The sequence below is a fragment of the Pinus tabuliformis genome, chromosome 1_2, assembly GCF_031772625.1.
Source record: "Pinus tabuliformis cultivar Carrire ecotype Pingquan chromosome 1_2, CPIR1, whole genome shotgun sequence".
NCBI classification, from domain to species: domain Eukaryota; kingdom Viridiplantae; phylum Streptophyta; class Pinopsida; order Pinales; family Pinaceae; genus Pinus; species Pinus tabuliformis.
Window position 1 is genome coordinate 1080236008 of NC_142298.1, and position 27245 is coordinate 1080263252.

Genomic DNA, 27245 nt, shown 5'->3' on the forward strand with positions numbered 1-27245 from the left:
TGCTTGACCTGCTGCCTCACATCCCTTACACTGTTGCTTCCAGTATTGTTGCCCATGACACTGCCACTGCCACTGCTACATCTGTATTGCAGCTCCCTCTCAACATGTTGCATCATACTGCCTGTTGACCACTCCATGTCAACTACCCCATAGCTATACATCTTTTCGCGTATGGATTTCCATCATGTCCGAGCACTCAGATGATCCACAGATTCATCTTTATCAGCTATATGTACACTGGAGTTTTGTAAACCCATTCCGCATTTTGTAATGTAAATGATCCTAGTAAGACAAATGTATATAACCTAGGTAAATTTATTTTTCTGATGATGATTTCTATCCTAAGAGGTTTTTAGTCTTGGAAATCTCATGTGCCTTAGCCTATCCACCAATTTTCATGGCTAAAGCACATCCGATGCTACCAAAAATCAACACACCCTCTTAGCGAGAAATGTGCTCTAGTAATGCTTCACCATAGAAACATCACATTGATCCTCTACACCAATACCTGTGTTGATGCTTGACCTGTTGCCTCACATCCCTTGCACTATTGCTTTCAGCATTGTTGCCCATGACACTGCCACTGCCACTGCTACATCTGTATCGCAGCTCCCTCTCAACATGTTGCATCATACTGCCTGTTGACCACTCCATGTCAACTACCCCATAGCTATACATCTTTTCGCGCATGGATTTCCATCATGTCCGAGCACTCAGATGATCCACAGATTCATCTTTATCAGCTATATGTACACTGGAGTTTTGTAAACCCATTCCGCATTTTGTAATGTAAATGATCCTAGTAAGACAAATGTATATAACAACCTAGGTAAATTTATTTTTCTGATGATGATTTCTATCCTAAGAGGTTTTCAGTCTCACCGATTCGTGTGTGTTTCTAAACACGGATGATCAGCAGAGTTTTTCCCTCCAGCTTCACCCCAAAGCTTGGGTGGACTTTGTCGTCAGGATTTTAAATGAGTCCTAGTGTTATTTATCGAGTCTCTGTAAAAGTGATTTGGAAATAATTTTAACTATTTGGTTAGATTATTTTATCACAAATCATTTAGTCTACTAGGTCATATTTTGTGTCGCAAAAATGGGTAATTATTGAGAATCCATAACGAACGGGTGTTCTCCCTTCAAGGTTAAAAATGTAATATTTCATATAAAAATTATTTAGTGCATGATCCCTCGGTTAGACACCATGGCTAAATATTAGAGGGTTGGAAAAATTAATAATCCCCTCATGAGTCAATTAATTACAATTTCTGACTAAAATAAGTTAAAATGTTAAAGCTAGAAATTTGATTAATTTAGGTCCTAGGAAAAATTAAATTCTCTAACATTTAAAATTCGTGGGTTTTAAAGTTTTTTATTTTTCGAGGTCCCCAGCCAAAGTAATATTGAAAATTTCAAGATATTTTGAACCCTTGGGCCATAGTAGTTAAGTCAAAGTCAACGTTTTGCGGCAATTAACTCAAAATAATCATTTTTGAATTAATTAAAAGGAAATTAAAAGTGCAATTCGAATTTCCTCAAAAAGTAACTTTATTTCAACGGTGATGATTAAAAGATCATTTGATCTTCATCAACGGTTGAGATTGTTTTGATGGTGATCAAGCCAGCTAGCCATTGGAAAAAAATTCTATAAATGAGAGGCCTCTCTCCATTATTTGCATCTGATTTTTGATTCGTGTACTTTCTCTAATAAAGATCTTGTAACTTTTTTCTGATTAATAAAACGCAAAGACTTTGGAGTTTCATATTGTGGTGTTCCTCTTTCAGATTTATGTAGTAATATTGTTCTTAATCCTTTGTTGCTTTTATTTGCATTTGCTAGTTAATAGCCTTTGAGGATTGATTCGTGTACAAGTATTTTGCACAAATTTCTGGGTTTTTTAGAATATCAATTTAATTTGATAGAAGTAGCAGGTATCTCTATTTCTTGATAATTTTAAGATCATTTTTTAAATCTTTATTAATCTAACAAGCAGATTTAAGTGTACAAAAGTTATCATTCAAGATTTGGGCATTTGGGGAAGTCCTCAGCTAAACCAACTGACTCTCAGTTTGCAGAATCTAAAAGAACCCACTGTCTTTTTAATTTCTGAAGTCATTTTATAGAATATCTTACTTATAGGGTTTTTCTTGGGCTTGTGCCTCTTTAAAATTTCAAATTTATTTCTAAATATTGTGCAAAATTTGTTTAAATCTGGCTAATAGAGGGCTTTGATCTGCAGATTTGTAGAATATTATTGTAGATTTGTAAATAAAAAATTTCTAATTCATTGGGGTTCTGGGCATTTCATATTTTTGTATATACATGCTTTAGGGGTTTTTGTCTTTTATTTGTGTAGGAAAAAGTCTGAAAATTGCAGGAGATTTTTGTGGATGTCAGAAAGACATCTGAACCCCAGAGGGCATCTCCATTTTGTTTGTAGGTTGAAGAGAAATTTCAGAAGGATCGTGGGCAAATTTTTTTAGGGCCTTGAGCCCTAGCACTGGCCATCTCCAGCTTCTTTCTCAGCCTCCCTTTCAGCCTTATGGCCTTCCCTCTTTCACCAAAATTCTCACTAATTTTTCCAAAATTTTTTCCTAAAAATTTCCCAAAAAATTTTAACAAAGTTTTTCACAAAAAAAAAGTTGAGTTGAGGATTTTCAGTGATTAGGGCAACATATCTTCAGGTGTCTTCAAGCCCCTAAGGGCTAACTGGTGCACACCCTCTAACCTTTCCTCATTTCATTTTGAAAGCAAGGTTAATACTGGCATAGATTTGCAATTAGCCGGAGTTTAGCAGCATATTTAATTTACATTTTTATTGTTGTATAATTGCAGAAATAAAAGTTAGCTTCAGTAATTTTTGTAAATAAATTTCTGAAAATTGTTTTACTATTGTTCATTAGTTTATTTCTGAGTTTTTAGATCAAATACATCAATAGATCAGAAAGAATTAAACTCGGAAATTTTTTGAATTTAGCAGCAGATTTAATTTACATTTTTACTGTTGTATAATTGCAGAAATAGAAGTTAGCTTCAGTAACTTTTGCAAACAAATTTCTGAAAATTGTTTTACTGTTGTTCAATAGTTTATTTCTGAGTTTTTTAGATCAAATACATCAATAGATCAGAAAGAATTAAACTCATAAATTTTTTGAATTGTAGTTATCAGTTTGTCATTTAAATTTTTTTGTTGTTATACATAGAAATTTCTGAATATTGCATGGTTACAGAACTGTTGTTTTAGAATATATTGTTGGTTTTAACATTTGATGTAAGAGCAGATTACTAGACTGATATTTCATTAATGTGATCTGAGTTTAAAACATTTAGTTTAATTTCTGAAGTTCATTTGTTTTTTACATGCTTGTACAAGTAGAACTACCCTAGTTTTACTTATGCATCTAATAATCTTGATTGAGTATTTCATACAAATGAATTTTTGAATTTAAAGTTGTTTTATTCTAGCATTTTACATTTCAATCCATTGTGCATTTCAGTAATTATTTGTGCAATTTACATTTTGCAGTGCTGGTATAAGTACCTGCTTTCACATTTATATCACCACCTTTCTGAACCTCAAGTTAAGTAACATTTAAGGCATTTCAGAAACAATTTTAAGCCCTCATTTAACTAAAATTAACCAAGTCCCTGCATTTCACATAGTTTTAAATTTTGCATTTGCATATGAGACAATCAAGTCTTTTCAGCAGCAGTTTCTCATCCTTTACTTGAACCTTATTTTCTTCGCAAGATAATTGACTCCACAAGGCACTGGTATCACTTTCTTCAAATCATTTTGAATCTTTAAAATCTTACACAATCTAAAACAAGTATTGGTTGCTTAGTTGTGTCTCCCAGGTTGGTCTCCAACTAATATTTCCTTTTTCCATTTCCATAGGGTCTACCCCCCTTAGTTTGTTATTGGGAGAAAACTCAAACGGAGTGATTGGGGATCAGTGTGGCAGCCCCCGATCTGAGTCGTTTTTGCGGTGCCTAAACATTTTATGCGACAACATTTTTTGGTGGCGTTGCCAAGGATATTTTATTCTTGGCACTTCAATGATATTTTATCTTCATTCTCCTCATATCATCTTCATCAATTTTTCTGTCCTTGGTCCTCACGATATTTTTTTCTAATCTTCTAATCTCTCCCGCCATTCATTAGCCCGTCAAGCATCACAACATTTTTGGCACCGTTGTCAGGAACAGAGTTTTTTTGTCCTTGGTCCTCACGATATTTTTCTAATCATCTAATCTTTCATCATTTCTTATCCCATCAATGCCATGTTTTCTGGCACCTCATCTCTTCATCTTTTCATTGCCTTATCTTTTTTCCTCTCGCTAATCCTTTCATCTTCTCTATATGCACCTTTAGCACCTAGATTTCGATTGTTTCTTGTTTGGGTGTTGACTTCACTTATTCATCCATTATTTCTCAAACAAAAAGCCCTCCCTGATATCCATCTGCTTCTTACTGACTAACCTTTCGTTTTTTGCCTTTTGGATCTTGGAGATAGATTTATGTTCAAGTGGCGACTCCATTTCTTTCATTTCTTACAAGAATTTCTGCTAGAAGCTCGCTTCTTGTGGATCTCTTGTTTTTCTTGAGCAAGGATCTCTCTCTTTAGCATCCATTTGGGCCCTCTTTTTCCCATTAAGCAAGTCATCATGGATGGCTTGTTTACTCCTTATAACTTTGCTAACATTCAGGGTTATCCCCATGATTTCCCTCAAAATGGTATCAATAAGTTGCCTTCTTTTCAAGGCAATAATGCAGTTAGTGTCAAAGCTCATCTAAGTGCTTTTATGGTTGGTGGTGTAAGTGGTCTAGAGGTAACAATCAAGAGGGATGTAAAAATGAGACTTTTTGTTCTAACCTTAGAGCAAGATGCTTTTGAATGGTTTACAGAGAAGTTCGATAACACGTTTGATTCTTTTCAATCAATTGTGAATGACTTCAAATATAAATTTGGAGATAAAAAAGAACGTGCTTGCTCTTTAAGCAAGGGACATGGTCCACGGGGGTAAGGGGTGAGGATTGGAGGATTGAGGGAGAAAGAATAGGCTTATAAAGGAGTTTTCCAATCCCTATAATCATTGGAAACTTGGACTCCCAAATGGTCTTTGACAAATAGTCTTTATTGAGAAGTGGGACCACATGAGGCCAGGTGGACCCAGCCCAGGTTCGGGGATGGAATGTAACAACCAGTGATGTTGCTATCCTAGACAAGGTGAGGGGAAAGGACCAAACAAGAATATTTACTTTAAAGGGTTGAATTGATCCTATTAGTGTCTAGCCTTGGGGATGCCTAGGCAAGATTCAGTCCAACAACTAGGGCTTTGGATTCTCAAAGATTCCACTGTCAGAACGACCTCAAATTTGGAGGAGAGGGAGGGGACCCACCAGCGCAGTAGCCTAGAGGAGATCGGATTTTTTGCTTGGGCCAAACTCCGAGAAATTGATGCTCTAGGTGACCCAATGGGGTTGGACTTGGGAAAAAGAGGAAAAATAGCAAAAAAATAGGTTAATATGATCACTCTTTTATGGAACCAGTGCCTAATTCACTTGGGGATATGGAGTCAAGGATGGTAATGAGTAAGAACTTGGATTCTTGATCAAGGAGGCCCAAAAATTTGACTTCATCCAATGTAGATAGTAAGAAAAGAAAAAGTGACTTTAAAGCATTTATGCTTCAAAGCTCTTCTCGAGATAAATAATCTCTAGGACATTTCATTCATATAACATTGACCCATACATTTAATAACTAAAACATTGCTCAATTCCACATTACAATAATGCAACGACTAGCCCTAATTTTAGCAATATGCAGCAACAAGAATAACAATGATAAAAAGCACTTACAACGTTATAGAGTATATCCAACCAACAATTCATTTGCATAACAAAGCTCCAAGATAAGAGAAATAACCCAAATCCATACATCAAAATTCATCCATCTCCAAAAATATCCTCCAAGGAAAAAGTGCGAAAATTCTCTAAGACTAGAGAGATCCCAAGTCAAGTGATGATACAAATGAATGTATCTAACATCAATATATAGCCTCCTAATGAGCTCGAATTAGACTATGGGCCCCTAAAGATAAAATAATGTGCAAATAATAACTCCTAATGGTGACAAGCCCACCATACTAGGTCATAATATAAAAACAAGCCTCACAAGGGGCCAAATAATGATGTATGCATGTCGTAGGGCCCTCTAAAAGCTCAATAACATCCTTAAGTGCCATATTGAGGAATAAATTCCTCAGAATATGATGGACAAGGGGGTGGCCCCTTGTTCTCCAAGTAGTAGACCTGTGGTACCCTTAGTGGGTCTAAGGGCACATCAATGACCCCATGGGTCTCCATATGGATCGGAGATGCCTATAGATCCTCTGCAATAGTCCAAGTGGTGGAATGAATACTGCCATGACATCGTAAAAGTGTTGGGGCATCTGCCAGGAGTGTGGGGCTCCTGTGGGGACCTGTTGGGCATAGTGTACCAATCATGTCACCATCGTCCCAAAAGTGGATCGCTAGTAGTCTCTGAACATCCATGGAGTGGTGTCTGTTGTTGTGGAAGCCCATGGCTCTCTATGCACACCCTACATGTGCCAATAAGGACCTTTGGGGGTCAAGATCCCATTTAGAGAAGCCAAACCCAAATGGAAACCACCTGCAATCCTGCATAAGATCCAATGTATCCACTAGGTTTCTAGTACAATCAAACATTAGAATAATCGAGTAAAAGAGCTTACAAACAATGGATAACAAAGTGGGCACTTCATAAAGGCATGCCCTTCCGTAGTGAGCTTTGGCATGTGCTAGTGCCTCCAAACTCCAAAGGGGGTTAGCCAGGTACCTTATTAGGTAGTTTCAACCCTTAGAGGGGATAGTATGTCCAAGGGACACCCTTTAATGGGGGTGGCAAGTGCCAAATAGGGGAGATGGAATAGGGCATGAAAGGGGCAGCCCTGGGCCACATAATGGGGCATAGGGGTAGCTAGATAAGGGGAAGCCCACACCTGGGTATATAATGTATAGGAGGGAGTAGTCGTGGTACATGAGGTACCCCGGCCTTGATTTTTCCACCCTTCTTTATATGCCTTTTGCCTTTCATGAATTTTTGTTAATTAACTACTCGAGACTCAAAGGACAAGAGCATGATGTGTATAATATAGCAGTGATTACCACTTTTGAGGTAGGGCAGTTCAATGCCCTCCAGGGGTTGGGACAATCATGGGTTCTTGAATGATAGAGGAGGCTCATCTAGGGCCTATGGAACCAGGGTGATGACCATGGATGGGGTAGAGCTCATGTGTCAGCTTTTGCCCACGTGCTAATTATTTTTGTCTCGGCAATCTTTTGCATTTTGTGGTACAATTTCCTATTAAATGTGGCTGACTATGCTTTTCCTTCTTTTTTTAGTTGTTTCAACCTCTGGGGCATCATTCTAGGCCTGACCTAAGGTGGGGGGCAAAGGGGATAGGGAGGCTAGCCCTATGTGGACCCAGAATGGGAATGTGGACCTAGGTGGGAGAAATGATGAATGGGGGTGTAATGAGTGGAAAGGGAGTAGTATGTGCAGGTAAAGGAGTAGGACAACGCACCCAAAGTCAGGGTTTCCCAAGTAGTACCACCCTAGAACCAAATAGGCAATAAAGGAGATCCCACGGGACTAAGATCCAAGGGTAACAACCAAAAGGGGTCAAGCGAACAGGAGCACAAACTAAGCCCACTCTTTCTGCCAAATCCCCCCACCAATCCATACCCAGAAGTATCCATGATAAGTAAACCCAATACTCAATTACCAAATGACAAGACATACCTTTAGATTCGAGAGGCCCACCTTCAAACATACGATTAGTACAAGTGGGTGTGGGGCCACATGGCTAGCTCAAGTGGCAGAGAAATGGCATGACGAGCTAGTAGGAGGCATCAAGGTGTTGTTGGCTGTCGGCTGAGGCTCATCATGGAGAAAAAATTTCTCCTGGGGATATCATCCACAAAGTGGTGGGTAACAAGCAGCAAAAATTTCTGAGCAGTTGGGTATGTTTTTCAAGGCAGCTTGGGCACAAAAATCGAGGAGCCAAGGCAGCACGAATTTCTGGGGACTCTGGGCATGATTTCCAAGGGAGATAAGTTGTATTCCTTGTTGATTTGATTGTTGCAATATTCTCAGACGAAATAAAAAATATCTCTTCTCTCTCACTGGCTTACCCTTACAGGTGTTTCCGAGGTCATTTGACCAAAACATCCTTGTCAATTTTTTATGTGAATGCTTGTATTTTATCTCAACAAAAGTGAAAAAGTAGAAGTAGATTCTATTTGTTTCAACGTATGAAAATATTCATGTTTATGACCGCACCATATTAAATGTGGGTTGGGCACTAAACATGATGAGGAATCACTAAGCTTGAAACCGGGGTGGGTCTACACACCAAATTTCTACATTTTTACCAATATTGCTAAGAGCAAACCGCATCGCAATAAATGTTTTGTACAGAATTTTAACAAAGAAGATCTAGCGCCCTTTGTGGAATTCTCAGTCCTTCCAAAATATGCCAAGATAAAGTCTTCACTATGGACTATATCATTGTAAAAGGAGCCTTCATCAACAAACCCAGATTTATTTTGTAAAGCAACTTTGTCATTTCCAAGGTCTATGTAGCTTTGCTAAACCAAAAGGGGATTTGCCTTGACTGATGTAATTATGAATATATCTACTGCAGTTCATACAAATAATGGGTTGCAAACAAAATATCAAGCCTTTAAATGCTAGTTCAACTATACTTTGATATTTAGAGGTCTGATCTACTTCTAAGAATAGATAAATCTTTACATTCCTACCAACCAGCTCACCCCCCATTAAAGCTATGATATGAAAACTCCACAGGTCTCATGTTCCAAATCTAAGTGAATAAGATTTTTGCTCCTAAATTGTCCTTCAAGCATAGTTTTAAAAACCAGTCTAACCGGCCGGTTAGAAAGCCCACCGGTCGAAACCAGCCAAAAAATCCGGTTCATTAGCCCATTTTGCCAATTTTTGCCCTAAATCGGTGCTAACCGGCCAGTTTTGTATCAAACCGGTCGGTTCCATCCTAAACCGGCCGGTTAGAGGCACGCCCACCGTAAACTCCAAAAAGCGTATTGTTGACTATGTTTTAGGGGTTTTGGGGGGAAACTAAGGGTGTTTTCCCTCCAAAAACACCCTCTCCAAGCCTTTAAGAGGCCCCTCTCACTCTCATTTGTCTCACACAACTGATTTGGAGTGTTTGTGAGTTTGTTTGTGAGCTTGGAGAGTGTTGAGTTTTTTCTAAAGTAGTCATCTTGGAGTTGGAGTTGGAGCTATTTTGGAGATAGTGTGTAGCTGTCAGTGGAGTTGCCATCTTCAAGAGGAGGCTAAGGAAGCTAGTTTGCATTTCCAGGTAGTCATCATGCCTCCAAAAGCCAGAGATACTGCATGGGCTCATTGTGATATGATTGATGGCAAAATGATCTGCAAATATTGCCAAAAATCCATTCAAGGAGGGGGTATTAACAGGTTCAAGCAACACTTGGCTGGGATAGGAGGCCATGTAAAGCCATGTGGAGCACCAAATGAAATAATAGGGCATATTAGGGCAAAATACCTTCAGAAGTTTGAGACTCAAGTCACTAAACCAATAGAGAAGTTTGTGACTGCAATGTTTGGGAGTCGAGACTCAACCAACTGAGTTCGATCATGATGACTCATGAGAAGTTTCAACTTTCAAGTGGTAATGTTGATCACTATTATAGTATTATCATATATGTAGACTGGAGTCTTGTAGCAGGCCACTGGCCCCATAGTTTGTAGGCTTTGTTTTTGCACTCTAGAGGCCATTTAGAGCCTCATTGCTTATGTATTTTGTCAATGATATGTATTGCACTCGGTGTCATTTTGAATATATTCACATTTACATGGTATATAAATGAGCAATATTTGCATATTTTGTCTCTATTGGCTTGGAATCATGGTTTTAAATCTTAAAAGTAGTTTTTTTCATTAAAAAATAATTATTTAATGTATTTTTTTAAAATCGGTTCGTTTAGACCAAACCAGTCTCGGTTACACTGGTTCCAGTGTTAGGATATTCCGACACATAGGATATAGTTAAGTTCAACTTGGTCTAGTGTAGAGTTAGGTATAGAGTTAGGTAAAGTGTGTTTCTTTACCGTTGTACATTTTGTAACTTACAGTCCGACGGTCACGATATGTAGTGATCCGACGGTTCATTCTCTCCTCGGTATTACCGACACTTGATCCGTGGCTTGACACCCGATTGGTCCATGAGTTCTATTTAAAGCGCATTGAGGGTCATTGTTCGGGTAATCCGTGCATGAGAGAAGCTTATGTAAATTTTCATTCTTTGATTAATAAATTGCCTGTAGTACCCACGTTGGGATAGGCCGTGGACTGTTTCCCTCTTTGAGGGTTTTAACCACGTCAAAAATACTGGTGTATTGATCTGTGATCTGGTTGTGAGCGGTGTCCTTTTGGTATTCTTTCTGAGGAACTTACCCTGTAAATTCCTACATGGTATCAGAGCTTGGACCCAGGTTCGATTCCCCCGAGTTGCATTTGGGGGGGGGGTGTTGGAAGAATCACCACACCTCTATAGAATCCGTAATCTCCACCCTGGGGATCCTAGTCACTGTTTGTTACGTTTACCAACACCTGCGAGTTTTGGTGTAACGGCAAACCTCCACATGGTTTAACACATTTTTGGCCTTCAAAGCCTTTGTTGAAAAACAATCTGGACATCAAATTCTTAAGCTAAGAACTGATAATGGTGGAGAATATGTTAAAAACACATTCATCAACTTTTGCACCGAAAATGGAATTCAAATGCAACATACTGTTCCATACACTCCACAACAAAATGGTGTAGCTGAAAGGAAAAATCGCACCTTAAAGGAAATGGCTAATTGTATGCTGCAATCTAAAGGACTCAGTCTTAGTTTTTGGGCCGAAGCAATTAATTGTGCAAATTATATAATCAATCGCACTCCTACTAAGGTTCTAGAGAATATCACTCCAGAAGAAGCTTGGAGTTCCATTAAACCAGATGTAAGTCACTTTCGTGTTTTTGGAAGTGAAGCATGGGCCCATATTCCAGATGAAAAGCATAAAGCTTTAGAACCTAAGAGTGAGAAATGTACTTTTGTTGGATATTCTGAAGATGTAAAAGGTTATAGACTTATTCCATTTAAGTCCAAAAATGTTATCATTAGAAGAGATGTAAAATTTGATGAAAATAAATCGGCCTGCGAGCCTAGTCCGGCGGATGTGCCACCTCTTCCTATCTCTTCTACTTTTGAAAACATTTCTTCTTCAGATGATGAAAGTGAGGATGATAATCCTCCCCCACCTTCTCAGGATCCTCAACTTCCAAGATGGGTCCGTGCTACTCGGGATGCAGCAGGTGATCTTGCCGGTGATCCTACAGATCAGCGACGTACACGTTCTCAGTTTGAAAGAGCCTCTTCTTTATTGGCTCAAGCTCCAGTAAATCATGATCCTGACACTTTTGCAGAAGCTTCAGGCCATCCACATTGGGAAGCAGCTATGAATGAAGAATATCATTCATTGTTGGCAAATGATACATGGGATCTTGTTCCTCTACCAAAGGGACGCAAACTTGTTAGATGTAAATGGGTTTACAGAACCAAGTATGGACCAGATGGGAAAGTTGATAAACATAAAGCTCGTCTTGTTGCTAAGGGCTTTTCACAGGTTGAAGGCATTGACTACACTGAAACCTTCTCCCCTGTTGCCAAAATGAACTCTATCCGCCTTGTTCTTTCCCTTGCTGCCTCTTTAAAATGGGAAGTCCATCAGATGGATGTTAAATCTGCCTTCTTGCATGGGGACTTGCAGGAAGAAATCTATATGGAACAACCCATTGGCTTCATACAAACAGACTCCAGCCTTGTTTGTCGACTTAAGAAATCCCTTTATGGTCTCAAGCAAGCTCCTCGGGCTTGGTATGCCAAAATGGATAGCTTTCTTTTAGAATCTGGCTTTTCTAGGTGTTATTCTGACAATACTGTCTACACCAAGAAAGTGGGCAACTCTCTTATCATCCTTGTTCTTTATGTTGATGATCTTATTCTTACTGGTAGTGATCCCAACCTTATAAACCATGTGAAGTCCAGCCTTAAAAAGAAATTTGAAATGACAGACTTAGGACACTTACACTATTTTCTCGGTCTTCAAGTCTTGCAATCCAAGGAGGGTATTTTCCTTTCCCAGTCCAAGTATGCTTGTGATATTCTTCGTCATTTTCACATGGAAGACTGTAAGCCAGCCCCTTCTCCCTTTCAGTCTGGAGTCAAACTTTCAGTCTCTTGTACTTCTCCTGAAGTTGATGCTACCTTATACTGTCAACTTGTAGGAAAACTCTTGTATTTAACCCATACTCGTCCTGACCTTTCCTTTGTTGTTGGCCTTGTTGCTCGTTTTATGCAAAACCCCCGTGAAAGTCATTGGAAAGTAGCTAAAAGAATACTTCGTTATGTTCGAGGTACAGTACAGTTTGGGATTCATTACAGTGCCAAAGCAGCTCCTCTATTAGTCGGTTTCACTGATTCTGATTGGGCTGGTGACCCTGATGATCGAAAGTCTACTGCCGGTTATGTCTTCACTCTTGGTTCAGGACCTATTACATGGGCTTGTAAGAAACAGGCTGCCATTTCTCTTTCGTCAGCAGAAGCAGAGTATCGTGGTGCCGTGGAAGCTAGTAAGGAAGCCTTGTGGCTTCGTCAGATCCTATCAGAGTTTGGCTTTGAGCAGCAGCATCCAACCACACTTTGGTGTGATAATCAAAGTGTCATTCAGCTATGCAAAGATCCAGTCCAGCATCAGCGCAGCAAACACATTGAACTACACATGCACTTCATCAGAAAGCTCATTCATGACCATGTTCTTGAAGTGCAATATTGTCCAACAGATGATCAGGTTGCAGACATCTTCACAAAGGCTCTCACAGAGGCGAAGTTCACTAAACTTCGATATATGCTTGGAGTTCAGGAAGTTGTCACTAAGGGGGGATAGGCTCTAGTGCCTCCTTCCTTCTCCTATTGTGTCATATTTGTAAATCCTTCAATCCTATCCCAAGTTGTTCTTAAGGGGTGATGTTAGGATATTCCGACACATAGGATATAGTTAAGTTCAACTTGGTCTAGTGTAGAGTTAGGTATAGAGTTAGGTAAAGTGTGTTTCTTTACCGTTGTACATTTTGTAACTTACAATCCGACAGTCACGATATGTAGTGATCCGACGGTTCATTCTCTCCTCGGTATTACCGACACTTGATCCGTGGCTTGACACCCGATTGGTCCATGAGTTCTATTTAAAGCGCATGGAGGGTCATTGTTCGGGTAATTTGTGCATGAGAGAAACTTATGTAAATTTTCATTCTTTGATTAATAAATTGCCTGTAGTACCCACGTTGGGACAGGCCGTGGACTGTTTCCCTCTTTGAGGGTTTTAACCACGTCAAAAATACTGGTGTATTGATCTGTGATCTGGTTGTGAGCGGTGTCCTTTTGGTATTCTTTCTGAGGAACTTACCCTGTAAATTCCTACATCCAGTCGGTAAACCGATTCATTAGGTGGACCGATCCAGTCACTGGTTCCGGTTTTAAAAACATTGCCTTCAAGTATCGTGTTTCAGTATGGTCCAAAAGCTCTTTCTTCCAACAATGCTTTCAACCATGTTTTACATTAGTGTTCATTGGAGGAGGGTACAAGATTATTCAAGGTGCATTCCTGTAGGTTTTTATTCAATAAACCTGCTGGAAACAAGCATATTTTATGATGTTCTATACTCTGGATTAGCCATCCCCTCGAAATTTTACGCCTCAGGAAATTTGGCCCTAGAAAATCAATCTCTCCAACAATTTCATCTCCTTGCTTCAGCAATTTGGCCCTGCAATCTCCAACAATTCAGCATCCTGGAAATGCTCTCGAATCCGCCTGCACTCATCCTCCTCTACACTACAACCTAGTTGAGCCTCATGCTCTAGAGAAAATCGCTTTCCCTCTTTGAGAAAATTGCTTTCCCAAAAATGTGATTGTTGGCTCTCTATTTTTGTTGTTGTTGTGTCTTCACCTCTCCCTTAGACTTTTATTTATAATCTTCATCAAGCACAAATCCCTAACTATAATCTCCCTTTAGAAGATCTAAGAGATCAACAGCTGAGATCCTTTCTAAGTCACTTAAACAATTTCATTATTTATCCTTAGAAACTAACTTAATAATCAACAATAATTAATTGACTTTAATTATTGCATTTTTCCTAAGTTAGACTTAAGAAAGAATACATAAATCACTTACTCCATCAAGCAAGCACCTAAAGAGGCAATAAATCATCTCCTACATGCTAAAACACAAAGTCTATGCCAAAGACCTTTCGAAGCTACCACAAGCATCAACAGAACATGCACCATGTACCCCAAAACATGGTGTAGATAATTTTGAAGTAAACCCAAATGCTAACAATCATCGAGCATTAATTGCCTAAGTCACTCACTAGTGCTATTAAGGTTGTTGTATCAACACATTTAACAATTATCAAAAATGAAATTCATAATTTTGACATAAACAAAGCCACCATCTAGTATGTTTCCTAGTAAGGAGTTACAACTAGTGAATAATATAACCATTTACAAGATCCTATCTGCATACTTTTGTATGGAGTTACCTAAAGGTATTTCAATAGAATGACTTGGAACCTAAAGAAGATTGCGCCTCAACTGCTATAAGATTCCTCTGTTTGCTAATAGGAGCCAAAAAAATAATGTTTGCATTTAAAAGGAAAAAAACAAATTCTTAGGATATTGACTTATTTAGATAATGAGGAAAGGAACAATGTAGACTGCTTGAAGTAATATAAACTATTCAATATGAAAAAGCTATGAGACCAACTAACTAAAATGAATGTGGTCTTGTATTAAGAAGAGACATTAGAACCATACACTGTTGATCAACATAGGTCTAGCTATAAACTTAACATCCAAGATTTTTAACAACAAAAAGTCAAGAAAATTGATAACATGCTAGTTTTGTTCCATCGATCAAAATAATGTCCCACGATGTTTCATCACATGCATATATCTTCTTTAAGGAACCAAAATAAATAAAAATACAATATCTACCTTGCTTCTTGGGCTCATAATTAAAACCATCAAAGCCCTGCTTGAAACCTCCAAAACGTTGGTTTGAGAAGCTTGGTGATTCTCTCACAAATTCTTTATTTTCTACTGAATATATACACCAAAAACTAAATTAGTAAAGAAGCAATACCAGAGATGGATAAATGAACTCTAGACCATAAAAAGTCTTAAATATAGAGAGAAAGTTGGCCACATTTCCTTTGTCAAAAATTTTTATCAATATTTTTGTCACATTTAACAATGCATTCCAAGACCAGATAAGGGAGCCTAACAATATCAATTGGCTTAAATTTTAAAATAACATGGCATGCAACCAAAGACTCAACAAGAGAATTATAGCATCACGAGAAGGATCATAAAGTTATTATATACAAAGTTTTGATCATTATCTAAAAATTAGACACAAAACCAACAACTTTTAAGCCCAAAAATCCAATTTTAGAATGAGAATGTAAGAAAACTCTTCAATTGGATGAACGAAAAGCTTGGAATTGTTGAAATATGTAACTAGGATCGGTCTTCATAATGACATATGTAATCATGATTTTATTTGATGTAATGAGAAATAAATTTATTATTGTTGATCTTGAGACATGGGTTTCATGCTCCAGAAGATTTTTTTTAGGTTAAGCACACGTTGTGAACTCTTAGGATTTGTCATTGAGTCATCAAGTCATTAAAGTCATTCTCATGTATGAGAGACCCTTTTGGGTGTTGAAAAATGTGTAACTAGGTTCAGTCTTCATATAGATGATATGTGGTTTTGATTCTTGTAAAGTGTAAAATGAAAGAAAAATTATTATTATTATTTTTGGAGAATGGGTTTCATGCTCAAGGTCTTTTATTTAATAGGTCAAGCACCCATTGAGTGCTTCTAGGTTTTATCCTAGGTCAATAAGTCAAAAGAGTCATTGTCATAAGTTGAAGACCCCATCAGGTACATTTTAACTTGTAAAGAAAATTATTTTTGTGTTAAAAAGTGTCCAGATAACCTCCAAGACCAATTCCTCCTGGCAGCTGGCAAGTTGGCCTAAAAGGAAGAGCCAAGTCCACCTTGAAGAGCCTATATATAGGAGGGAACTCGTCCTCCTTAAGACAAATTCACTCATCACTCATTCTAGTGCTTCTAGGGTTTGTCCAAGGTCAAGAAGTCAAAAAAGTCATTGTAATAAGTTGAAGACCCCATCAGATTGGTCTTGGTCTTGGAGGGTTCTGAAGTCAGTCTTAAGGTCTTGGAATTCGTCAATTGAAGAATCTATAAGGAAGAGAAGAGATTTGTGGGTTTTCCACTCAAGTGGAGAGGTTTTGGCCCTAGCTTGTAGCCTATATTATGTGTTCTTGTTCTTATTGTTTTGGTTGTTGTATGATCACTCACACATATAATAATAAGTAACAAAGCTTATAAGTAAAACAACATCACAAGCAGTTATCAAGTAAAGAGAAATCTCTATAATCATTGCCCTTTTGATTTCTCAACATGTTATCAAAGTTAAGGTTAACTAAGGGCATTATGAATATCTCTATTGGATTGAGGAAGCTCCTCAAGAAGTGCTCAAAGGTAGCAAGCCATCTCAAGAAAGACATCAAGGAAGCATGGAATATTCTATTTGCTACAAAGAAGGAAGGAACCAAGACAAAGGATGAAGGACTCTTCTCAGCACTCACTGGTACATTCCAAGACGAGAATATTTGGGTAATCGATAGTGGTGCATCTAGTCACATGACTAGTCATCACAAAAAACTGAAGACATTATCAACGGGAAAATCTTCTTACTCATTGGAACTTGGAGATAATAAGAGTTATCCTGTAAGAGGAATTGGATCTACATCTATAGAGCTGGAAAATGGAAGCAACATTCATCTCAACAACATCCTACGAACTTAGTTTCTATTTCAATTCTAGAAGATAAGGGTGATCGAGTACCTTTCATTGATGGAAGAGTTGTAGTATGGAGTAAAATCTCAAGCATAGAGAAAGCTAGAGTAATTGGTGTGTGTGAAGGAAGGGTTTACAGGTTGATATCTCCACTTGCACAAGCTTTGGTTCACATTGAAATCAACCCATGTGAACTATGGCATAGAAGGTTCAGCTATCTTCATTTCAAAATGCTTCCATCTTTATGTTCTATAATAGAAGGAATCCCAGAATTGAAAAAAGATCACGAAGGAGTATGCAAAGGATGTGCATTGGGTAAGAATACCAAGAGACCATATGGAAGTAGTGCTTCACAGTCAAAAGAAATCTTGGATCTTATTCATTCCGATGTTTGTGGTCCTATGACTCCAAAATCACTTAGAGTTCATCTATATTATGTCACATTTATAGATGATCATTCAAGGAAAACTTGGGTTTACTTGATGAAATCCAAGGACAGAGTATTTACAAAATTTCAAGAATTCAAAGTTGAAGTAGAAAACCTTACAGAAAGGAAAATTAAGATACTAAGATCCGATAATGGACGAGAGTATACATCCAAGGAAATTATAGCTTTCTGTAAGGAATTTGGGATTAAGAGGGAGTTGATAGTCCCATATAAACTAGATCAAAATGGATTTGCAAAGCGAAAGAACCAATCTATTGAAGAAAGTGTAAAAGCAATGTTGCATGATTAACATCTACTAAAGTTTCTTGGGGAGAAGCCACGAAGATAGTTGTATATATTCAAAATCAAAGTCCCCATAGGTCACTAGATAACAGAACTCCTGAAGAAATATTCATTAGGAAGAAACCAACTGTAGATCATCTATGAATCTTTGGTTGTCCTGTATATATTCATATACCAAAGGACAAAAGAAAGAAGTTGGATCCATCAGGCATGAGAGGAACATTTGTTGGCTACAGCAACTCCTCTAAGGCCTATAGAATCTACATAAAGGAAGGACATCATATAGAAGTCAGTCGAGATGTCATATTTGATGAAAGTATTGCATTCAAGAAATCAAAGGAACTTCCCATGGACTCTGATGATGAAGAACATCCAATATTTGAAGAGGAAGTTGATAGGGAGAAAGAAGAATCTCACCATGAAGATGAAGGTCCAAGTGAAGCTATTCAACCTGTGGTCATCCCCGAATCAATAAAGAGACCTAATTGGTTGAAGTCAACGCTACTTGACGCAGAAGGTCATGGAGCAACTCAAGGCTCATTCAAGGAAAGCAAGAAGCCCAAACAATATTCCAGGTATGCAACCTACATGAAAAAACTAATAGAAGCAGAGCCATTCACTTTTGAAGAAGTTGTTAATCATCAAGAATGGAAGGATACCATGAATGAAGAATATCAATCTATAATGAAGAATGGAGTTTGGGAGATCGTGCCTAGGCCCGATGACAAATCTGTGGTAACTTCCAAATGGATCTATAAGATCAAACATGCAGCAGATGGAAGTATTGAAAAGTATAAGGCAAGATTTGTGGCTAGGGGTTTCTCTCAACTTGAAGGCATCAACTATGAAGAGACATTTGCTTCGACAGCAAGGTATACAACTATATGTTCGTTGGTCTCTTTGGCAGCATCGATGGGATGGAACATCCACCAAATGGATGTCAAAACTGCATTTATGAATGGCACAATTGATGAGGAAGTCTATATAGAGCAACCCTTGGGATTTGAAGTTAAAGACAGAAAGGCATATGTTTGCAGATTGAAGAAGGCATTATATGGCCTCAAACAAGCACCAAGGGCATGGTATGCTAAAATGGATGCATGCCTTCAAAGGTTAGGCTTCATGAAAAGTTTTGTTGATTTGAACCTTTATAGTAATGTTGTGAAGGGTGAACCTTTATAGTCCAAAGAAGGTCATACTCTGTGAACACCCGAGTGGAGTATGTACCTTGAGAGACAATGATGATGGTGTCTGTTGACCACTACCGGTCAACTACCCATGCAGTACCCCCCCTTTTTCTTTGCAAAAAGGGGCAGCACTTGATCGATGTGTCTGTGCCATCCTGCTGTCATCAGCAGCTTGATCATTTTAATTGTAAACCCAGTTTGCATGTATGAATTGTAAATAATCTTAGCAGATCTGAGTCATGTATGTAAATTGCCTAGGTGGACCTAACTTTCTATTGATAATCTACGTCCCGGAAGGTTTTTCGTCTCACCGATCTACGATCGGCAGAGTTTTCCTTCAGCCTGACCCCAAAGCCGGGATGCATTTTGTTATTAGAACTTTAGGAGAATCCTAGTGTGTTAATCTGCTAGATTATAGTTGTGTCGCAGAAACTGGGTGATTTATGAGGGTCTATGATAAAGGGGTTTTCCCCCTTAAGATGTAAATTGTAAAAGTCATGATGTAATGTGTCTTGAGGGTTGGAAAATGTTTTAAATCCCCTCATGAGTCCTAAGTCCTAGGTCCTAGGTGATGTTTCCGAAGGCTTAGTTCAATGATCCTTTTGAGAAAATAAATAAAAATAATAAAATAATAAAAAATTATAAAATTAAAAAATAATAAAATAATAAAAAATTATAAAATAATGCAAAAAACCCTAAATAATAAAATAATAATATTTTGAGTGAATGCATGCAAAATATTATTTTTAATAATAAGTTAACAATTTCGACGGATGAGATTAAGAGATGTCTTGATCCTCATCGACAGTCGAGATCATTTCGACATGGATCACTCGAACTAGCCGTTGGGATCATTTCCTTTAAGTAGGGTGCTAGGGGTCAGTTCAGATAAAATTGGATCTGTGAGTCTGGTACTGAAGAAGCTCTCTTGTAATCTGTTTTCTGGTTAATAAAAGAAGACTTTGGGGTCCAAATCTTGCTGGTGTTACTCTCTGGAAGTGCTGTGAGCTAATTTAGTTTCTGCATATTTTATGTTTCAGCCATTAATAATAGCTTATTGTAGAGTATTGTGAGCACAGGTATCTTGTTCACTTGCTAGGGTTTGAGTGTTGTTAGGGTTTCTGAAGTAATGGCAGGTATCTCCATTACTTTTTGAGATCTAGCAGCATTTTTGCCCTCTTTACTGATGGTTGTTCTAAGTTGTGCAAAAAACCCTTGCTGAAGAAGATTGGTGGGCGTTTGGGGAAGTTCTCAGCTGAACCAGCCAACTCCCGCAAGCATTTTTTGCTGAGCCCAGTTGGATTTGATCCTGGGTCTATCATTCAGTTTATTTTTCTAATTTGCATGAGAGATTTTCTGAAGTTCTTCACAGTGAAAGCCTGAAATTTTTACTCTTTAAATTATTTTTGTGCTCATTGCTGAATCTGGCTATTAAGGGGCCAAAATCTGTAAATTAATCAAGCTGATCTAGGGTTTCAAATTTTTTGCTTTACACAGATTTTTCATTAGGGTTTTGTTTTCTTTTGTGTTTGCAGGTATAGGGTTTTGTCTCTTTGCAATTGCAGGACCACCGTCAATCTTCTCGCCCACTGCACCTGTAATGATAAACGCCAATCCAGTATATCTCGGTTTCGTGGCCCCGGATCACATGCATTTTCTGTGTATACACCACCGTCAAGGGTATTTGATCCACAGACAAAGATTATTCACCGCAGAGAGATAATATTTGATACGCCCCAGCCTCCGTCTGCGTTTCAAACATTTTACGCGGAGTCTCACGAGTTTTGCATGTGTGCATTGGTATCAGCTTCCACGTAATAGAATTGCCACTGGAGGAACGTGACTGAGCCGTCCGTTCTCTTCACTATCGGGCCAGAACCTGCAATCCTTTGCTCAGAAACGTGCCCAGTATTCCTTCACGCAGACAAACAGTGGCTTAACTCCAAAATTCGTCGATGTATGATCCTCGTTCACGCATGGCATCGATTCTCATTCACGCGCGGTAACAGTTAATGTTTGCAAAGCTAGAATCGTATCTCTGTCCGCCGTCTAAATCGCACCTGCAAATGCACAAAGAAATCAAACGATACGCGCCAGGTAACTGATCCGAGCAAATCAAAGTCGTTTCAATTCGGTATGTCAGGTTTGTAATCAACGCGGTTTCAAATCGATCCTCAATGGCTCAAATCCGTCAGGCGTCCAGCAGTCATCTAAAACTCATGCTAAATTTTTTTTTAGAGGCTGACGCGTTCGTTCTTTGCTCTTTGCGTTTTATTAGGGTTACGATTTTTCTTTTCTCCGTCAGCTTAAGCATCATCGTGTAGCAGTGTTTTAGTTTTATTTTGTATTTAAAATTTAGTTTTATGATTTTGCGTAGTCATGCTTTAGGTTTAATTAGATTAAGTTTAGCATGGTTTTGTTTAGGGATTTAAGCGTTTCGTTTTAGGTTAGTTTAGTTATAGTTTAGATTTTATAAATTTTTTAAATTTTAGTTTTATTTTTTATATAAAAAATAAATAAATAAATAAATATATAAAAAATGTTTATGTTTTAGTCTTAAGCTTATGTTTGATTTTATAATCTTAGATTTTAATTTAAAATAAAAATAGATTTAGTTTTATTTTTATTTTATTTTTTTTATAGTTAGGTTTAAGATTAATTGTCTTTAGATTTGTTTTATAATCTTTTTGATTTTGTTTTACATAAACCAAAAAAAAAATGAAAAAGTATAAAAAAAAAAAAAATTGTGGAAATTTTCTTGTTTGCCAAATCTAGTTGTTCTCAGGAAATTGCTGATGTGGGATAAATGTTTATTATTTTAGACGAATCTGTGATCATCCTAAAGATTAGCTGGTATCTGTAAATGATTCATGATTTTGCATGGTTGTTCAAAGCGTTTTCGAAATCTTAATTTGCTGGAGTATCACTAAGCCGTAAAGCTTTTTTCTCGTATTTGATAAAAATTAATTTTCGCTCAGGCTTTGATGATAAATGATTGCCCCTAATGAGATCATATTTCTGCAGCATCTGGTAATTAAACGATTTAACATTTGCTCCACAAGGCACTGGTCTTTTAGCTTCTAAATCCATCTAGTGCTTATCATATCGTGTCTCGTGTCTCCCAACCAACTGGTCGACAGTTGGTCTTCATCATCTCACAGGGTCTACCCCCCTTAGCCGCGGGAGACAGGCTTAAACGGAGGGATCGGGGATCAAAGTGACAGCCCCGGGTCTGAGCGTTGTCGTGCCAATCTGCGCGACAACAGTGTCTATAAATCATTGGTCTCACCAGCATTGTGCTCTGATCTTGTGGAGAGAAAGAGATGTTAGTCAAGGCCTTGCTATATGACAATGCTAGTTGACATGATGCAATTACAGATGGGTTACCAATCCGACTCTTCATACGAGATCTCTTCAGATTAAGAATGTCCACGTACCATGTATGAATACCTCCCTAGTTAACAAGGAGTGTTGAAAAATGTGCAACTAGGTTCAGTCTTCATATAGATGAAATATACTTTTGATTCTTGTAAAGTGTAAAATGAAAGAAAAATTATTATTATTATTTTTGAAGCATGTGTTTCATGCTCAAAGTCTTTCATTTTATAGGTCAAGCACCCATTAAGTGCTTCTAGGATTTGTCCAAGGTCAAGAAGTCAAAAATGTCATTGTAATAAGTTGAAGACCCCATCAAGCACATTGTAACTTGTAAAGAAAAATATTTTTGCCCTAAAAAGTGTCTAGATACCCTCCAAGACCAAGTTGGCCTAAAAGGAAGAGCCACGTCCACCTTGAAGAGCCTATATATAGGAGGGAACTCGTCCTCCTTAAGACACATTCACTCATCACTCATTCTAATGAAGGAGAAGGAAGAAGGCAGCGAAGAAGGAAAAGGATTAAGAAGATCTTTGTTTGGGTTATTTCTCTTTCACACATACTAGGGTTTCTGCAGCAAGACCTATGGTTTCTATCTTCAAGTTCGATCTTGGAGAAAAGGAGACAAGTAGGTCAAGCAAAGGTCACCAAGGGTAATCCTCGTGCTCCTGAAGAGGGAAAGTCAAGCGAAGGTCAAAGGAGGGCTCAGAAGGTAGATCGAAGCTCACACATGTGGCAGCAGCAACTGCTGAGGGGCCGAAATTTCAAATCTGCAGTGGAGGCTAAAACTTTTGTAGCTGGAAGTCGAAGAAGTGCTACTAGAAGAAATTTGACTAGGTTTGATAGGATCAAGGTTAGCACATCATCCAGAAAGGTTGGTCTTGGTCTTGGAGGGATCTGAAGACAATCTTAAGGTCTTGGAATTCGTCAATTGAAGAATCTATAAGAGAAGAGATTTGCGGGTTTTCCTCTCAAGTGGAGAGGTTTTGGCCCTAGCTTGCAGCTTATATTCTGTGTTCTTACTCTTAATGTTTTGGTAGTCGTTTGATCACTCACACGTATAATAATAAGTAACAAAGCTAATAAGTAAAAGGACATCACAAGAAGTTATCAAGTACATAGAAATCTCTATAATCATTGCCCTTTTGATTTCTCAACATTGGGCAAGTTACATATTGTATAAAGAAAATTATTTGAGTCAAAGTCAAGTAAAAGAACCCTCCAAGAACTTGTCTAAGTGCTACAAAGACGTCGGCCTTCTCAAAGGAGTAGCTAGCCTATCAAAAGACATGCCGGCCTAAAGAAAAAGGTCAAGTCAGCCTATTTGCATCAGAGAAAAGTCTATATAAAGGAGGTCCCAGCCTCACTTAAAGAAGTATCTATCAAGCATCCTCAAAGAAGATAGAAGTACAAGTAGGGAAGCTGCAAGCAAGAAATTATCTTGAAGCAGCGAAGAGAAAAGAAGAACATCGAACTCTTCTAGCCTTGTTTTCGGTTCCTACACCCACATGTGTGACTACAGCTAGGGTTTCTGCAGTTGGGTTTTAACAATCCTTGAAGAAGCTGAGGTAAAGGTTACAAAAGAGCATTCTTGCTAGTCGAGGTCTCAAGAAGAAGTATTCATGTCAAGCAAAGGAAAGGAGCCTCACCAATCTGCCCCAATCAGCTCACACGTTCGGAATTTCAAGGAGTACAAGCAGGCCGAAAATTGCAGTCTTGTAGTAAGAGACCGAAACTTGAAAAGAAGTCGAAATCTGTGGTATAAGAGTCAGTTTGACCAGTGTTGACTTAGAAGGAAGAAGAGTTGTTCAAGGAAGAATTGTGACTTGGTCTTGGAGAGGTCCTTAGTTAAGGGTCTAGGTCTTGGAATTCGTCAATTGAAGATTCTATAAGAAGAAAGAATTATGTGGGTTTTCCTCTCAAGATTAGAGAGGTTTTGGCCCTCGTTGATCACATATATCTTGTGTCCTTTGTCTCATTGTTCATTATGTTTTGGTAGTTGTTTGTTGAAGAGAACATAATAACAATCAAGCTAAAGAAGAATCTAATCAAGAAAAATAAAAAGTCTCCACAAGCAGTTATCATAAGCAAGAGAAATCACCTATATTGTTGCCCCTAGATTTTTCAATAGGTATGACTAAAAGAGCATGCCTAGTGCATTTGACATTGTGTGGCAATCAAAGAATAAGTGCTCCAACAAGGTGGGCAATCATCCAATCCAATCTCAACTTGACAACTTTGGTACAATTTCACATCTTGCCACATTCTCTTCCAATGGTGATAGTTTTGTCCATGTCGATTTAATCATCATTAGCTCAAACCATTTTCCTATATCCATGTTTATGATTATTGAACCTGATTACCAATATCAGGCTCTATTACTTTAAGTTAAATGCCTCTCTTCTAGATCCTATAGAATGTTTATGACTTGTTGCAAGGGTTTGGCATCTTTTTCCTATTCTAGTGGGGGACAATAAATGGATTCTATAGTGGGAAGCAACCATATAGTGCATGCAGCACGAAAAAGCATCTTAGGGTCTGGGAAAAAAATGGTTGCTAGGACCAAGAAAGGAAATGAAAAAGATATCTATTGTTTTAATCTTTCACACTGTCTAAGATTGTCATTATTGGTTTATGAATTCACTATGTTAAAATCACTATAGTCAACATTTTGGACCCACAATAAGTGGTCTATCATCGGGATGAAAGAAGAGAGACAAAGAGAGAGTGAAAGATCTCTTGGAATCACGATTACCCTTATACCAAAACCTGCAAGTGTTAGTAAACAGACACATCGTCAGAATTAACAGATCCTCCAAAGGCGGTTAAGCACACATTGTGAAACACAGGGGTGTTGGATTATCCAATGCCTCACAATCTCCCCCTAGCACAAGTTGAGGGTGCTTCGAACTCAAGACCTTTAGCTTCGATCCCATTTGATGAAATCACGATTGTGGTTACACCAAAATCTGTAAGTGTTAGTAAACAAATGCATCGCCTGAGTTAATGGATCCTCAAGAGGCAGTTAAGCACATGTTGTGAAACATGGGAGAGAGATGGATTATAGGTTTGAATGGGAATATCAATGAATTTGAAAGCAAGACCATCATAGCATGATAGTACTTGCCATGTCATTTTTAACGGTGGGTGGCACACCACATAAAGCCTCACAATTCAGGAGATATGCCTTCTCAAAGATAAAGCCCAGATAGTGTGGTCAAAGTGACACAAATGAGATGCTAAAGGCAGCTTTATGGTTGGTAAAACTTGGCATTAATAATCAAGAAAATCTTAGATAACTTATGTCGATCTTGAGTTGTCCAAGTTGGCCCTCCAAAAGTGATGATATTCATTGTTGGAATATTCACCAATACTAATCCACCCCCCCCTCTCAATATTGGTGAATATTCCAACAAATGGTATTAGAGCAGGTTCCTTCAGTTGCAATCTAATAGCTGGAAGGCAAATCTCACGAGATCAAAGATGGGAAAGTCAAGGAAGCACACATCCAAATGATCAACAAAAGTGTCCAGTAAAGCACCAGTTTCAAAACCTATCACAGTGGATGAAGAGAAACAAATCGGTCCTCCTTCATTGGTCGATGAAACAGAATATGAAATAAGGGAATCCAAAATGGAAGCATATTTGCAAGCTCATGGTTATTATGTTGTTTCTAGAAACACATCTACCAATGAATCAAGAAGATACAATTCAAAAACCATGAATGTCATTTTAAGTGCTTTGCCAGATTCTATGAAAGCCAAAGTGGATCAATACTCGTTAGCCAAAAGGCTTTGGAAGAATTTTCAAAATCTCTACTAAAATAAGCATGCAAGTCAAGATGAAGATGATGATGATCGTGATTCAAATAGAGCAATCTGACATCGATGAAGAAGAAGAAGAAGAAGAAGTGGACTTGGAGAGAGAATTGGTCAGTGCCTTAAGTGATCTTAAGAAAACAGAAAAGAAGAAAACATATTCTCGAACAAAAATTTGCTCTCCTAAGACTTCAAGTGGAGGAAGCAGAAAGGAGAGAAAATCTTGACAAGCCAAGTAAAGGAATTTGTTCAGAAGCACGAGGCACAAGTTATTCATAAGCAAAATGAACATGATGTAGCTCTAGGTGAAATAAACAAGCTCAAGGAATGGCAAAAAGAGCAATTGTAGGATGTTGAAAAGAAGAATCACGACATTACTGAAAAGGACCAAGAAATTGATCACTTAAATATGAAGGTAAAAGACGCAGGTGAAGTTACATGCAATGAAGGCACAAGTTCCAAGACCCCAAAGAGTAAGGTTGAAGAAAAGACTGTCATTATCCTTCAAAGGACAAATCAAAGTGAAATCTAGAAGAAGATTGAAAATGTTGTTGAAGTAATCAAGGGCAAGAATCAACAAAGGATTGAACCTCCTCCAAGAAAGAATGTCTTCAGAAGATCATCAAGGCAAGACATCTCATCTAGCTGCATTCTTAACTCTTATATTTTATGGGTATTGTTTTTCATGTACTAAAGCTTACTACGGGGATGATTATCAAGGTTATTATCAAAACCTTGGAAGCAAGTTTGCAACAACACAAGACATATATTGTTATAGCATCATTCGAGACTCCTATACACCTAATGCTCTTTTATGGCCTTGGGCAGTCCCTTTTCCGTATGCAGACTTGACTTTATACTAAAAACAGTATCTCAAAATTCATACACGACTCTACCCATACTAAATCGTGTACATCCACAAGTCCCATAACACTATACCCACGTATACCTTTTAAAATATTAATGAATAAAATAAATTCTATTTTTCGAGTGAGGTTTACGAGTTTATACTGAGAGCCCACCTACAGGACCTATGGCCTAACTGAAATAAC

The 27245-nt window shown here is 38.0% G+C and overlaps 1 protein-coding gene across 4 annotated transcripts in view; it reads right to left on the bottom strand.

The window, feature by feature from the left end:
* LOC149209881 (uncharacterized) overlaps positions 1 to 27245 on the bottom strand; it is a 285654-nt gene that overhangs the window by 193373 nt on the left and 65036 nt on the right. For all 4 annotated transcript variants that reach the window (XR_016252911.1, XM_089396537.1, XM_089396536.1 and 1 more), the window contains exon 5: positions 15190 to 15294. Coding sequence is in view for 3 of the 4 variants with exons in the window: in XM_089396537.1 (XP_089252663.1) it covers positions 15190 to 15294 (105 nt within the window). In the remaining variant the exon portion in view is untranslated. The remainder of the gene's footprint in view (positions 1 to 15189; positions 15295 to 27245) is intronic.